Source organism: Lynx canadensis, chromosome B2 (genome assembly GCF_007474595.2).
Source record: "Lynx canadensis isolate LIC74 chromosome B2, mLynCan4.pri.v2, whole genome shotgun sequence".
In the NCBI taxonomy this organism is placed as follows: Eukaryota; Metazoa; Chordata; class Mammalia; order Carnivora; family Felidae; genus Lynx; species Lynx canadensis.
The window spans coordinates 125923584-125940269 of record NC_044307.1 but is presented as its reverse complement, the minus strand read 5'-3'; the positions used below and the strand labels follow the sequence as shown (position 1 = coordinate 125940269).

Here is a 16686-nt window from a genome sequence, read left to right as displayed (position 1 = left end):
TAAGGACCTAGCACTTGGCCAGGCAGGTACTAATAAGTTGTTCAGCAAATAATTATTGAGTGAATTAATGGTAAATGTGTGCCACTTTTAAAGTAGGATATTTTTCTTAACATGTTTCTTTGAAATATGGCTGTTTGTTACCATAAATTTGTGATGCTGGGGCATACTAAATTATTAGCTCTGCAGGTATTCTGTGTTGGCAATTTAAGTAACTTAAAAAATAAACGATGAATACTGGTGACTTAAGTTACAGCCACTTGGGGTAACAAGTTAGGCTTTCTATATGCATGCAAACATGGGTTGGGTTGGGGACATATGTAATTTTTCCAAAATTATTTGATGAGGTTTTTAGGATTAAATGTCAGGTAAAACAGAATAACTAATGATCTGTAGGTGGAGTGCTTATGTGGGCCTGAATTAAAATACTTAATATTTAACATCAGCACTGAATCGGGCAGCTAGGGTAAATAAACAAGGAAACTTGGTTTTTATTGTCTTACCAAAAGAAAAAAGAAGCCTACAAAAATCCATGTATGGAAACACCTTTGTGAAGTCTTCAAGGACAAAACCAAACATGTTGGGATACTGCACACCTTCAGCTCAATCCACAGAGAATCTTCTTTAGAGCACAGTTTCATTTTGACATAGATTTTTTGTGATTATTTGGTAATATCTCCCTCTTAAACTAGCCTGGAGGATCCTAGGCGGGTAGTAACTGGATCATTCTTGTTCATTGTGTCTCAGCACCTGGCAGGGTGCAAACTGAGTATGTAAGTAGGCGTTCACGTTTTTTGAAATGACTAAGTGGCTGAACCACTTGTTTTTAAAACTGTTCTCTGTCTTCATACCACCCTGCTCACATGAGTAGTAATACCTGGTTGGGACGCTCAGAGAATGGGTGAAGTTATTCCCTATTCTGTCTCCTCCTCCATCATCACTGCTTCATAGTAAATTGAGCGTATTTCATTGTTGCTGAGATGATATGTAGTAGCACAGATCCCCAATCTCCTTGCAGTACTTCTAATATGAATAGACATTTTTTAATGTTTACTTATTTTTGAGAGAGAGCATGAGGGAGCACAAGCTGGGGAGGGACAGGGAGGGGGAACAGAGGATCCAAAGCAGGCCCTATGCTGATTGCAGAGAGCCCCATGTGGGGTTCGAACTCACAAACCGTGAGATCGTGATCTGAGCCCAAGTCAGACACTTAACTGACTGAGCCACCCAGGCGTCCCTAAACATGAATATTTTTTAAAGCCACAAACTTTTTATGGATAGTTTACCAAAAATCCATACTTGAGACTAGCTTTATGCCAATCATTGTTGACTTTTCTGTTTATCCAGAAACTTTTAACATAGAAAAGGCCAACACAGTAACACATGCAGATACCTGTTTTCACACAAGTACACGCTATATATCCTTGATTTTTTTTTATAGTGTTGAACATCTTCGCACTTTGTCGCATATACAGCTGTCATATTCTTTATCATACAGTGTATTCCATAATATAGATGTGGCTTAATTTAACCAATGTCTTATTAACGGATTTTTGGATAGTTTCTTGACTTTACCTTTAAAACAGTGCTGCAAAAAAGATACATATATCTTTATTTTCTACAAAGAATCCTAAATCTTTATTTATTAAAAAAAACCTTTTTTTATTTTTACTTATTTTGAGAGAGAGGGAGAGAGAATCCCAAGCAGGCTCCACACTGTCAGGGGCTTAGACTCATGAACTGTGAGATCATGACCTGAGCCAAAACTAAGAGTCAGTGGTTCAACCAACTGAGCCACCCAGGTTTCCCTCAATCTTTATTTTTGAAAATTCACTCTCCCAAATGACTTTAGTTGCAGAGGAAAAAATAAAGTAAACACTAATATTCATCGTTACCTTTACACCTAAGGAATTACTTCTCAAGCCTTCCCCTCCCCCCCATACACACATATATACAATCTTAACATTAGTGTCCTTTTTTTCCAGATAGTTGGTTGTTGTATGTGACAAATCAGTACAATTCCAAATATTGGCAAAAATGCACCATTTAATGAAATTGGTCAAAATGATTAGAACTCCATAAATTCCTGGCAAAGACACTGGCAACAAGATTAGATCATACTTGAAGGAGAAAATCTCTACAAGGATGACATGGTAGGAGCTTTAAAAGATTACGGTTTAGGAGCGCCTGGATGGCTGGATGGTTAAACATTCAACTCCTGATTTCGGCTCAGTTCGTGATCTCGTGGTTCATGAGTTTGAGCCCTGTGTCAGGCTCTGTGCTGACAGTGTGGATCCTGCTTGGGATTCTCTCTTCCTCTCTCTCTGCCCCTTCCCTGCTCATGCTCTCTCTCAAAATAAATAAGATTAAAAAAAAAGAATAAGTAAAGGATTATGGTTTAAATATCAGAGCTTTAGTAATAGTCCTTGTGAATAATTATGATACTTTAAATTATTTTTTGTATAAAGGACAAATTTTGTATTTTTCTTTACAATTGTGATATGAAACTCAAAAGTGAAACAAAAGACCTCTATCTTCCTCTGTAGGAAAGAGAACTCCATGGAGGGGCCCCTTTGGTGGCTCAGTCGGTTAAGTGTCTGACTTCAGCTCAGGTCGTGATCTCACGGTTCATGAGTTCAAGCCCTGCGTCAGGCTCTGTGCTGACAGCTCAGAGCCTGGAGTCCGCTTCCGTTTCTGTGTCTCCCTCTCTCTCTGCCCCAACCCTGCTCATGCTCATGCTGTCTGTCTCTTAGAAATAAATAAATGTTAAAAAAAATTTTTTTGTACATAAAAAAAAAAAAAAAAAAGGAAAGAGAAGTCCCTGGAAATAAATGAAAGCATTGTCATCTTGCTCAATATTTTGTCTTTATTTACTGTGTTTAAGTATAGGCCCTCAGTAAATGTTCACTGATTGAATTCTTTTATTAATTTTGCCACCAAATTGCACCCCAGAATTATAGCATCTTTTATTCTTTGGTCTTGATACTCATTTTCACAATTTTCTGTGTTAAGTTTTGAAAACAAAGCCCTACATAAATTATTTTTTCTTCATGAAATTTTAGTTATTTTAACTGGATTCACATAGATGCACTTCTTCCATTTTTAGCTGTTCTTGGATAATGGGAACCTTCTATGTATCTGTAGATTATATTCTTTGAAGTATAGTAGCTGAGTCAAATAATAGTTCCTATAAAAGATCAGTACTGCAAAAAAAAAAAAAAAGTCAACAGTTTACAATTTAATTAGGATTTGGAGTGAATGTTTCTTTTCAAACATTGTACACATTTTTGTACTTAAAAAATCCTTGGTTTTAATTTAAAACTGGTAAACTGTGTAGGCTGTATAAAGGTCTGCTTACTGAAGAAGTTTCCATTTTGTGGAGTGTTGAAGAAGAGTAAAATTATTTTTTCAAATAGAATGTAGTTTTTTAATGGGTATAATATCAAAACAAAGCATAGTATACCTTAAATTCTTTAATTTCTTTTTGCATATCCATTGTTTGTCCCCGTCTTTTAAGTCTGCATGAAAAATGTACCATTAGTAGTTTTACTTGAAGACTTAACATTTATCCAAACCAGTTTATTTTTTGTTTTAAATACTTTTTTTATAAGAATACTATTCACATTTCAAATAAGACATGTAGCTGCTTATGCTTTAACAAAGCTATTAAATGAGATTGCAGCTTTGACTGAGGTTTCATGATTGAAGGATTCTTCCTACCTTTATTTTGCTACTTGAAAGCAAAATAAGTTTTAAACCCTAAGACTCTAGGGAGCATATATATTTCTATCAGATTAATAACAACCGGCAGTCATTTTTGAAGCAGTGTTAGCATGTTAGTGTAACAATGGAAAGATAAACCTAGAATAAAACCAAAGGTCTTTGAGAAAGACCAGTGTTCAGCAGGCCCACTGTACTGACCCGAATCTGGGAACTTTTCAGAATCTTTGGAGGCTAGAAGGATGGAAACTACTGACAGGGTTTTTATTTTCTGGTGTGATCCTAAAAATACAGTTTGCACTCATCTAATATAATCATTTCTAACTTTAAATGTAGATTGACAGTATGTCAGTGTGATCACACTGGGTTGTGTCTTCCAGACCCACTTTTATACATGGAAATACTTTTTGCATAACAGCCCTTTTGGGGTTTACTTTAACAAATAATTTAGGCTCATGCTCTTCTTTTTCAGCCCTGATGCTCTGATGATGTCAGGGGCAGAGCAGAACCCTCAGGAGGGAGGCAGGGTTGACACAGTGTTCCAGCGGGAGGCTAGGTTGGAACACTGCATCAGGTAAGCGTAAAACTACGCCCCTGCCTCCGCAAGATACAGTCTTAAAGACTAACTTCTGTGGGTGGGCGTGAAGCTCTTGGTTGGCATTTATAGGGAGCCAGGTTGAAGGAGGTGCGGTTTACTTACAGACCTAGTGCTTCTCAGTCTCATGACTGTTAGTTTCTAGAACATAGGTAATTTGTTCTTTTTCTACTACCATTTGTTGTTCTATATAAGAGGCGATGTGTGATTTTGCTAATTTATTCTAGAAATAAATTTTGGATTTTCTAGGACAGTGAGTTTTCACACTTTTTAGTCTTAGGACCCCTTTACATTCTTAAAAATTATTGTGGACCACAAAAGAGTTTATGCGGACGAGATCTATCGGTAATTACCTACTCAACAAAATAGTTATCCTTTTAGAAATTAAAACTGATAGATTTTATGCTTTGTTTTAAAATAACAATAGAACACCTTTTATATATTAACAGATATTTTTAGGAAAACAACCGTATTCTCCAAAATAAAAAAATATATATAAAAAGGATGGCATTGTTTTACATCTTTGCAAACCTCTTTAATATCTGGTTTAATAGAAGACAGCTAGATTCTCATATTTGCTTTTGCGTTCAGTCTGTTGGATATGTTACGTTGTTTGAAATGTGTCAGGAATTGGCAAACTAAAGGCTGAGGACCAAACAGTCTGCTGTCTCTGTGTAGTCCACAAGCACAATGGGGTGGTGGTGGTTTTTTTAATCGAGGTGGGGGGGGCAGTATTTCATGATACATGAAATTTATATGAAATTAAAATTTTACTTTCCGCAAATAAAATTTTATTGGACTACAAACCAACCTCATTCCTTCACAAGTGATTTCTGGCTGCTTTTGCACTGCAATAGTTGCATGTTTGCAGCAGAGACCATATAGGCCGTCTGCAAAGCCTAAAATATATACTGTCTGGCCTTTGTAGAAAAAGGTTGCCAGTCTCTAATACATGAAGAAAACGTGGCCTCAGTAGTAAAAGGGAGGACTATTTTCAGATAATTACAGATGTTCTTTGGTACTACTCCAAAACTCAACAGACGGTAATTTCTTAAAGGTTAATTGAGAGCCGAAACCATATAGATGAATTGTTTGTACTGTTACATCAAAATCCATAGGTTTGCCTTGCACTTTGAATACACTTTGAGTGACTCTTTTACCCCGTGCATGATTTTGTAACTTAGCGCATTGATTACTTGTAAAACATCAGTTTATTGAGCTATACAGACCTTTCTTTCAAATATTGGGACATTTTATTATAAAATGTCAAAAAAGCGTATATGTTAACATAACCTATCTTATCAAAGAAGCATTGTGAAGTTCTTGAGAGCATGGGCATGGATACACATTTTCCAGAATTCTTATTTTTTGCTTGAAAGCTCAAACTTTGTCATTTGTAACAAATACTGAAGACAGTTGGTTTTCCTGGAAGTGACAGGCTCACTTAATTCATTTTTGAGAAAATGCCTGCATCATATCCAAGTCTGAATAATTATAGTTTATCAGCTATTCTTTCAAGGAAAATGGTGTTCCATGACAAAAGTGGCCTGTTCAGCTGACAACTGAGTCATACAAGTACTTTTCCTTGAGACCACTGTAATCCTGGATATGAAGTAGAGTGCTTTATATACGTTTCCCTTTTTTTTTTTTTTTTGCCATGCAGAGTATTGAGACGTGTTTTCAGGGTTGAGGTTTCATACAAATAATTTTTAGTGTGATAATTATGAGCGTTCTTCAGTGAAGTTGTCATGCTTGTTTATTTTAACTGGAATGCGTGGGGTGAAGGATATAATGACTAATATATTTTGGTGCCACTGCCTTGATTTTTGCTTATTGATAAGCCAGCAGTTTTACCCACCATTGCTTTTGCTTCATTGTCGTAGGTGCCATCACAGGAAAAAGCATTATTATCATTACAAAAACCATTTTGACTTTTCAGAGCCCGTAAAAAGTCCTGGGGATCCCCAGGAGTCCATGGACCACAGTTTGAGAATTGGTACTCGAGGAAAATAACTATTAGAATAATTATGAAGTACAATTATTTGGGTAGCTAACATTTCACTTCTCGGCCTCAAGAGGCTGGACCCAAGGCAGTTTTGTACCAGTGAACCAAAGAGGTTCCCAGAATCTACCCTAAATTGTAACTGCCCTGAAGTGGGGGCAGGGTGCAGTCTGATCCTAAATTTATAAGTAGAAGACTGAGACAGGAGAGCAGAAGTCTGGAAAGCTAAACCAGGGCCCCAGTTTGCCCTGAGATGACATTTCAAACTTCACTGATACAGTCTGACTTTAGATAGATAGGTTCTTTTGAAAATTAATCATTCTGTAGTTAAGACTATTCTAATTCTGCTTTTCTCCATATGAATACCTGCTTTGGGGTATCTCTGACGTTGCTTCATTCACCATCCTCATTTCACTTAGAGCGAACAGTCAAATTTATAGCCATTATCTTCCTTTCCTTAACTTCCTTTCCCTTGGTAATCATAGGGGGAAAAGTCCATAATTTTTGTTCACACTGAGAACTACAATGGATTTATCATAAATAATGTTTTCATTAGTCCTTCTCTGAGAGTTTTGAGCCTTCATAGAATATTATAGGAGGCATTGGTTCTACGCCACTCGGACACGTTTATTGACAAAGGGACAAGATTAAGAAAAAAGTAGCAACTATTCTTGATCTTAGAAAACAAAAGTTTATCAAAATATCATGCTGGACTGCAAATTAGGACTTAAAGAAGTTATGTCAGGGTAAGCAAATGGCAAATTTGAGATAGCCATGGAACAGAAATGGGGCAAAGAGAAATTTTGAGAACTTTTTCAAAATGTCAACAGGTAATTTTTGTTTTAGGAAAGTAACAGTAAAGAAGAATGAATTTAAATGGAGAACCTGAAAGTAACTCAAAAAATATTTGAGTGCCTGCTATGTATTAGGTCCTCTGTTAGGCCCTAAAATATAAAGGATTTGCTTATGGATAGGTTGAAAGGTAAAAACCTTTATATTGCTAAGTTATATGGCCATCTATTAGGAATTTGAAGTACAGTGCTAAGTTAATGGCAAATGTCTTTCTGATGGAGAAACTCAGGTGCTGTTTTATTCAACTTGCCCATGGTCAAACAGTGAGATGGTGACAGATTTTAGAATCATATTTTTGTTATAGATTCTCAATAGATTAAGTAGTCCCATTAATTTGGCAGTTAATCTGATTTTCAGGCTGGGGTTATATTCAAAACCATGTAAAATTTGGGAAAATTGGATTCAGAGTTTAGTTGCCGTTGAAATTCCTTCTGTTTTTACATTGGAATGTAATTACATTGTAATGTAATTATACATTGTAATGATAAAAGTTGGCTTATTGACTTTGCTTTTTGCCCAAGCCTGGGACCTTTCCTTTCCTTTTGCTGTCTGCCTTGCCAATATATGCTGCTTTTTGGTAACGGGGAGGTTTGTAGAGAAAATGTGAGTGAATGAGTTCTAAATCAGCAGTTTCCAAATTATATTCCAAGGGAATGTGGAAGGATTTTGTTTGATAAAAATGGTTTGTGTTTGGGAAAAACTGGTTAAATAAAGTTTATTTGTTCAAGGACATTACAAGTCTTTGATACACAGGTGTGCATGGGGATGTTCAACAGGGAGTTATAGTATCACCACATTTATTTGAACAGGAAGCCTAATTTTTTAAAGCACCTTAATGATTAATCTTTCATGAAATACACTCTGGGAACTGGTGTGAGATTATTAGAAAATGATTCAAAATAAACCATAAGAGACTCTGAAATAGAGAACAAACTGAGAGTTGCTCAAGGGGTATTGGGGGGGTGGGCTAAATGGGTGATAGACATTAAGGGGGGCGCTGGTTGAGATGAGCACTGGGTGTCATAAGTAAGTGATGAATCACTAAATTCTATTCCTGAAATCATTATTACACCATATGTTAACTAACTTGGATTTAAATAAAAAAAGACATCTAGTCAAGTAAGATAAAATTAAAATAAAATGAAATAAAATAAAATAAAATAAAATAAAATAAAATAAAATAAATTATTCAGAGCACGTGCCTATTGTATTTGTTGTTATGTGTAACATTCTTTTTCTCTATGCCTGACTAGATTTTATTTTCATGGAAAGCTATGGTTCCAAGTAGACAATACATAGCATTAATAAGTATTGCCTGATTACTTGATTTTTAAAGTGTTTATTTGGGGAGCATAAGGAAAGGAAATTCAGTTTATAAATTACTGCTTTTGAAAATCTTCTGTTCGGTTTTCTATTATAAGTAAATATTCCTAAACTAAAATGTATTGTTTATAGAGAATTTCTCTGTTTTTCAATTGCAGACGTTGGGGATCAGCCAGGTGAGGTAGGTTATTCAGGCTCTCCTGCAGAAGCACCTCCAAGCAAGTCGCCGTCAATGCCGTCACTAAACCAGACTTGGCCTGAGTTGAATCAGAGCAGTGAGGTTAGCAGATCTTCCCTTTTCTTTTACTAACATTAACTATTTTAAGGTAAGAAGTTCCAGACAGAGTAATTTCAGCAGATAGCTCTGTCAGTATGCATGCATGAGAGAACATACCCAATATGACTGTGATAAAGGTTTATAATGACGTGACTGAGCTTTTCCAGGCATTTTTCATAATAAATACTATCGTTTGGTTTCCAGCACTTATTCCTGCTAAAGCCTTGTGAGTTAGATGGGCCAAACACATGAAGTTAACAAAGGGGTGGATATCTTGGCCCACATATCTCATAGCCAGAGAGGGTCTGGAGCTAAGATTTAAACACAGATCCTTTGACATTCAGTCAGCTGTGCCCACCGTATCACACGGTCTTCTCATTTCCTGTAAGCAAGGTATGTGATAATATATTCCGTATCTCAGCATTGGAAGTGAGTGTGAGAAGTCACTCTCCAGCTTTCCACATGAAAAAAGCATTTTCTACAACCCAAGCTATTTATAATAATTTAGTTCTATGCTATACAAAATGGAACGATTTAACTACCAAATACAGGGGCTAAAAGATAAATCATGTCAGACCAAGCACAGCATGCAAAACAGAATTTGAGACCAAATACACTGCCTCCCCCCATTACTTGAGCTCCTCTATAGAAAACAATAGAAATAGGGCCACTCTGATTAGAAAAAAAAAAAGCCCAGAGGCCCTCCCATAGGGCCACTCCGATTAGAAAAAGAGAAGGCCCGAGGTCCCCCGACTCTGCTAAACCTTAATGCTGTGTAAAACTCCTAGGAAACCACTGGCCCGGTCTGTGAGAGCAGTTTTCTTTGTGAACAAGTACTTTTTTTCTTCTGGTTTTTAATATCACTTTTATAGTGCTACAAACCTAGAAGTTTGTTGTTGCAGGAAAAATTCTAAGCTTTCTATGTTTTCCATGTATTTTGAAGGCTGAAAAACACTAGATGGAAGGGACACTAGTTAATTTTACATAGTTGGAAAGCAGAGAAGGAACTGGCAAGTTTTAAGTACTTGCAGCTGCTTTATGACATAATCACAGATACGTGTCTGAGACCTTATAAACATACATTTATCATAAAATAACCATCTAAGTCCTTGTTAGAGGGAGGAATTAAGGCTTAAAAGAATTTACTAGTAGGAACAAAAATTTACTAGTAGGCTTTATAGAAAGTACGGTCAGTTTTCTTGAAATCACTAATTTTTGCTACATTTATTCATTTGTCATTTTTAAAAGCACTATCAGATTAAAGGAATATATATATTCCATTGATATCAGTTCATAAATAAAAGCAACTCGTTCTAAATCAACTCAGTTCTAAAGCCCATCTTCGTTCTCAGTAAAATTGCATGTGATCATTAAAGACGAGGAATGGAGTCCCTTCCAAATTCTGATTTCAGTAGTTGCATTTTCCCTTAAATATTCCTAGCAAGTTTCATTTTGTAGTATTTGCTACAATGTTCATGAGTGTCACAATTTTTTTTAACTACGTGTGAAAAATCAGAATGTTACTAAAACTAACATTAATTTTGAGACAATTTAATAGTATTTATAAAAAGTATATATACTTAGGGTATGGAATTTAAATTACATTTTAATTTTCTACCACAAAGCACTAATACTCTTTCAGCAAATACTCAGCACCTGCAAACACGGACAGGGCACCAGTTAACACTAATAATGGCACCTCACATTTGTCAAGCATAAATTTTGCTGTGCCAGCTCTGTCCAAAAAGTTCTCACACGTGTTAACTCCTGACAGCTTCGTCACAACCTTGTGATACAGGTATTATTAGCCTCATGTTACAGATGGTGAAACTGAAGCACAGAGAGGTTAAATAACTCGCCTAAGGTCATACAGCATAACTAGGATTCCAGCAGTCTGGTTCCAGAGCACGCTTTTAGCCATTATACTAAAGTAAAGATCTGGGTGTTTCTCTGCTCTCCAGGTAGCTTATATATAACCTTAAAAAACCCAAGTAGGGGCACCTGGGTGGCGCAGTCGGTTAAGCGTCCGACTTCAGCCAGGTCACGATCTCGCGGTCCGTGAGTTCGAGCCCCGCGTTGGGCTCTGGGCTGATGGCTCAGAGCCTGGAGCCTGTTTCCGATTCTGTGTCTCCCTCTCTCTCTGCCCCTCCCCCGTTCATGCTCTGTCTCTCTCTGTCCCAAAAATAAATAAACGTTGAAAAAAAAAAAAAATTTAAAAAAACCCAAGTAAAACTTCATGCCACCAGATAAGATAGGTAATGCCTTTTTTTTTTTTTTTGGCAAAAATCTTCTGCATCTAAACTTTTCTCCATAATTAGATAATTAGGATTTTAAAAATTTCTTCTCTACCCCTGCAACAATAATTATTGAAGAAACTGATTATATTAACCTCACTGAAGTGATGTCCGTGACAAAAGTGAATTGTCGTGGGTTTTCTTTATTCAAGAATCATTTTGAATGCATTAGTATTTCTATCTTAATTTTTATGAAAAAACTTATCTAGAGGGAGAGTTGTTGAATGATTTATATTATCTATTTTTGTAGATAATTTTCATCAGCGTATTTGCTAATCTTTAATTTCTACATGTCTTCTCAAATTGAATACCACTATTTTAAATAGTAAGTCGAACTTTGAAGCATAAAAATGTATACTTTTCCACACTGAATTATAGAAAGGTTTTTGGCTAATAGAGTAGGATGTGTCTGTGTGTAAACATTTGTGTGTATATATTGTACATGTGTAGATGTTTTTCCTTCTTCAGAGAATAACTGATAATTCTTAATCAAATTTTAATGCAATTTTGATACAAAATTCTTAGCTATTTTATTACTAAGATCTCCCAAACAAATGGAATTTACTAAAATTAACATATGATCACTCCACCTGTTTTAAGAGGTATGATATTTGTGTACCTCTTTTAGAGGAGTAGTATTTCATATCAAAATATATCTTCTATATATAACACAAACTCAGATGCTTGATTTGCTCTCATTGTGGCCGCATTCTGATTTTTCTAGCATGGGGTGGGGGGCGGTGCCTGATGGGCAGTTCTGTCTTGTGGTCTGGCATGGCCCTGTTCGTAGTGCTGATGGCAGGGGTTGACTTGCTACAGATTGACATAAGCTCAAACATATATTAATTCCGGAAATCTTTTCATTTTACCTCAATTATATTTTATTAAATATCTCTCCATACGGATAAAATATGTGCACGTACATAATAGAATCATCTTTCAGGGGTCGCACTGGCAAGTCACAGTGACTTGCTTTGTTTTGACCAAAACTTTGGTACACAGGATTCATTTAGCATCACCAAATCAATACATTAACATTAGAATTTTGAAAGAAGGATTTGAAGTAATACTTTCTCTAATCAAGACCAACCCCTTCACATTTTTACTTTGTTGCCATTTATATCACTTAGATTCTCTTCCTACAGGGTGTTTTGAGTTTTAATTCTGTGACCCTTTGAATCTCTCCCGTTGAGATTGCAATAAATTGTTATTCTACGTTGGAATGTGAAGCTGCCCGCCTTAACATTTTAAGATGACCCAGCATAGAGAAGTATAAAATGTTTATGGAAAAACAGCAGTTACGGAATTTTGTCAGGCCTTTGAAACACAACTTGCAGTGCAACCTCTGAATTACTTTGCTAAATCTTCTCCAATGATCTTTGACTCCATCTTTCTCATCATGCTGACTTGTCTCTCCTCTGTCTGTTCAGCAGTGGGAGACATTTAGTGAACGCTCTTCAAGCTCACAAACTCTGACCCAATTTGATTCTAACATTGCACCAGCTGATCCTGTAAGTCAATCACTTAGCTTGCTTGTTTGAAATTAATTTTATTAACCCAAATTTCCATTCATTATGGTTTTTAGCTGATATGCATGATTGAGTGGAGTGCTTAGAGGGAAATGGTGGCAGGCTTTTCAATTTTTGTGTGCTTAATGGTGGAAAGAACATTTTTTTTTTATCATTCTCTGTATTTTCTAGTTATTTTGATGACAGAAAACTGTATGTTTTTACAATCTGGTATATGTGTCTAAGGAAGTATTTTGTGAAAATTGGTTTAGCTGACCTTGTTTTCATTTGCTAATTAAGTGTATGTTCTAGTAAACATATACTGTGTATCTCAGTGAGTGACACTTAGTAATACTGTTTTATTTGTATGCTTACACATCATGTAATATGTACTATGTATGTAAATATGCAGTGTCCTCTTTTATTTTAACAGTCCAGATGATATGGCTTTGACTTAATTAGTATGTTGAGTTCTGTTATACAGAATCAAGCTCAGCAAAAGAATACAGAGTTGTTGGTCACAGATTCCCATTGTGCAAGAGAGCCTCCGTCTTGTCTTCCTGTGGCTCACTGTGTTGCTTTGAAAATGCTACAAAGTTCACATCTCAGATTTAAAAAATAAATTCTATCCCCATAGAATTGATTTCATATATGCCCAACTTGCCCCTCAAATTATTTGAAAACTTCAAAACCGTAGCTATTAACCATTCTTCTCACTGTTCACTCCTCCTTTTCCTTTTATTTTTTCTCTTAAAGAGAAGGACATGCTAATAAGCACCTTTCAAAAAGAAAAGAGGAAGTAAGTAGGAAGGAAGGGAAGAAGAGAGTAAAGGTAGGATTTTTTTTTTTAAATGAGTTGAGTGGAAAGATACGGAAAAAGTGACAAGGCATTCTTTTTAGATGTTTCTGATCAAAGACAGCCATTAGTTTTTAATTAAATATAGAAATAGCCTTATTTAATGTGGATTTAGAAGAAATGGCATTTAAAGATAGGAGTACATCTTAGTAGTTTAAATGAATGGATCTTTCGTGTGCTTCATAATTTTAAAAAATTTGTATCTGTGAAATAGTGAGGATGCTGTTATATTGAAAACAGATAACTTATGGAAGTGTTTTAAGTGTCTGTTTCATAGTTCATTAACTATGTAGATCATCTGCCTTTTGCTTCTCTTACTGCTGTTTTGAGGGCATTAATCTTCAGTTTTGATCTGAAAATTAAGGAGGAATAAAAAAACAAAATATAATTTCTGCTGCTTATTAGGGCTGTAATTAAGGTCTTTTGGGAAGTGACAGGTGCTATGAGCTGAAAGACAGTTTACCTTTGCTCTAAGTTTTATTTCTCCATATTATTCTTGTCTCCTACTTAGTCAAGTTATTTTTATTTAAAATACTTAGTGGAAGTCCCTTTTTGAGAAGGCAAGTTTGATGTAGCAATAAAGAAATGCTCTGTTTTATTCTCTATCCCTTAAGAGAGGTGAAAATAATCATGGTATGACGATTTTTTGTCAGGCCAAGAAAGAACATTATGTATAAAAATATAAAACTCAGAGGCAAAATAAATTGAGTCATGACTGGCAGGAAATGCCAGGAAATATTTGACTTCATAATATTGATGTTCTTGTAACCTTTTGGAAAAAAATACCCAAATTTATGAATTCTGGCTCTAGTGTTGAAAATGATATGGCTCCACACTTTATGTTTTTATCTTCAGTGTGGCAGGAGGTTCTAGGAAATTGTTAATTGCTATTTTTAACTTGAATTTAGATCTCTAAACTTGATAAAGTTGGCAGTCTTAACTATTTATAATCTGGTACCTAGAAATATCTTTTTTCTGTTACGGTGCTAAACTTAAATCTAAACTTTGTTCCCCAACTAGTAATCTCACTTTAAACCTGGCATTAGGAAAATGCCCTGCTCCCATCGAGGATCTAATAAGTTCTTACCCTTCGCTCAATGCTTATCTGGCGTACTGTCTTCTACAGAACACAGCCTATACCCACAATCCCAAATGATCCTTTGCAAGGCTTCAATAAATAATTACAAGTGAGTAAGTAAGGTCCACACAGATTAGAAGAGAGTCGCCTAAGAGAAAAATACCACTGCAGTTCTAATATGCATTTACATACCTTACAGTGTTGGAAACATTTAATGGAATGGTTTTTAAAAGCTAAAAATTATAATTAGCCATTCACTCAACAAGGTGAAAGTCTGTGAAAAGCTCCACACTTCTCTGTAGCATGTAGAGACATCTATATCACACAGTACAGTGACCCCACATGCACACTGAGATGGGTAATTTTTAGGCTCCCAGAATTGTGGTGGAATTGAGTTTCTGATAGCTCATTTCCAGAAACTTGATTGCTTTTGTTGAACTACTTTATCATTAATAGCCTCTGGTAGAATCTGCTTCTGCTACTAAATTCTAGACTGATGAGAAGTGTAATGCTCTAGTCTTTGCCATGATGTATGCCTGATCTTGAGTGCCGCCGAACTTCTGAGTAATTCAGGGTATAAAAAGGAAGTGTAGTTTGCTTACAGATTATGCCCAGCCAACTCACCTGGTTTGGTGGGGCCCCCTTCTAAGTGCCTCTGATACTCCCTAGGGGTGTAAAATGTCACGCACGCACACACACACACACACACACAAATTCCAGTCTTAAGTAGACCACAGCTTAATCATTATAAGTTGATGGTTATAATACAGCTGATTGTGATAATTATCATATATAGTCGTGAGCAGGATTGTGGGCAGAATACTGTGAGCTCACTCAACCCAGTGTATTTGGGCAAGTTTTCACAAAAGAGGTTATGTTTGTATGCTGAGGTTTGAGTGAAACTCTGAATTGGCAGGAGTGGACAAGGGCATCCCAAGCAGAGAGAATATCACAAGCAGATCTGCTAAGTGGCAAGAGTATAGGGTAGACATGTGGTTGGCGATTCGAATGATGGGGCTAAGGGTTGAAACCAGACTGGGAAGAACTTTGTGTGCTAGACCAGGGATCTGAACTTAATCTCCTAGACACGAGGAGCCAGCCGGGAGTGCCGTGACAAGATGAGGTGAGAAAGGCAGTTAGGGAAGATCACTCAGGCAGGAAACAATGTGACGGATCAATGGGAACAAGAGAGAGCAAGCTGGTAAGTGACACAGAAGTGGAAAGTAGGCAGACTGGGTTCAGACAGGATAATGGGATTTAAGGCAAGTGGAAACTACAGATAAATGAGCATAATATATTTAAAATGTGTACATGAAATCAGATGTCCAAATATATGACACAAATGTGCCATAAGTGATTAGGAATGAGTTTCCTAGAGGTGATGAGGTGATTTTAGTAGGTGGAAGAAACTGGGCAGAGCCTGCTAGTCAGTCTTCCTACTTTTTTCTCTGTAAATTTGGGGATGCTAATTTGGAGCAGAGAAGGTGTTACTTTGGCATCTTATGGCTCAGGATTCAGAAGCCTGTAGGCGTTCACGGTTCTTGATTTGGATGTGGAAATGCTCAGAGGCAAAGCTCTCTGTCCTGCTGCAAGTCTCAATCACAAGCGAAGCTTCTGACACATACGGCAGTTGTAGGTTAGGCCTGTCATCTGTGTAAAGCCCTGCGAGGGGCCGCCTTGTCCTACAGTGGGTACAGCCGTTGCGGGCTCCCGGCAACCAGTGGTCGCATGACTGAAGTATGTGACCCAGAATTGATTTGCTGGCACAGAAACTTAACAGAAATTATTTGGAGGATGAATAGAACATTCATGATTTTCTTTTCTTGGGATCATTATCGTGACTTCCATGGAGTGTACTGGAAATATATGAAAAGGCTACTTAATCGTTCCAACTGTTACAAGTTCTATGTATCTGATTTTATACACACGCAAAATATATATTAGATGAATATTAAAACATCTAAGAAGGTTTTTTTGCTTGTTTTTTCCTAGTTTGGGGTTTGGAGTTAAGAACTTATCTCACGAACTATCATTTTTTTCTCCTTTGACCTTGCCTTACGAGGTTAAATTCTGATTCTCATGGCATTTATTTCTGCCACTAACATTGCGAGTTAAGAAAGTAGTATTTATCCCCTAAAGCCATGTTTTTTATAACTGTAAATACAACAAAGACCATCTTACGTG

At 36.4% G+C, this 16686-nt stretch overlaps 1 protein-coding gene across 6 annotated transcripts in view; it reads left to right on the top strand.

Moving 5' to 3' along the window:
* Nucleotides 1–16686, top strand: part of REPS1 (RALBP1 associated Eps domain containing 1) — a 90689-nt gene that overhangs the window by 57825 nt on the left and 16178 nt on the right. For 3 of the 6 annotated variants that reach the window (XM_030316461.1, XM_030316464.1, XM_030316458.1), the window contains exons 9-10: nt 8648–8769; nt 12491–12571. In XM_030316461.1, the coding sequence (XP_030172321.1) occupies nt 8648–8769; nt 12491–12571 (203 nt within the window). The remainder of the gene's footprint in view (nt 1–8647; nt 8770–12490; nt 12572–16686) is intronic. The other 3 variants (XM_030316463.1, XM_030316462.1, XM_030316459.1) reach the window with 2 other exon arrangements.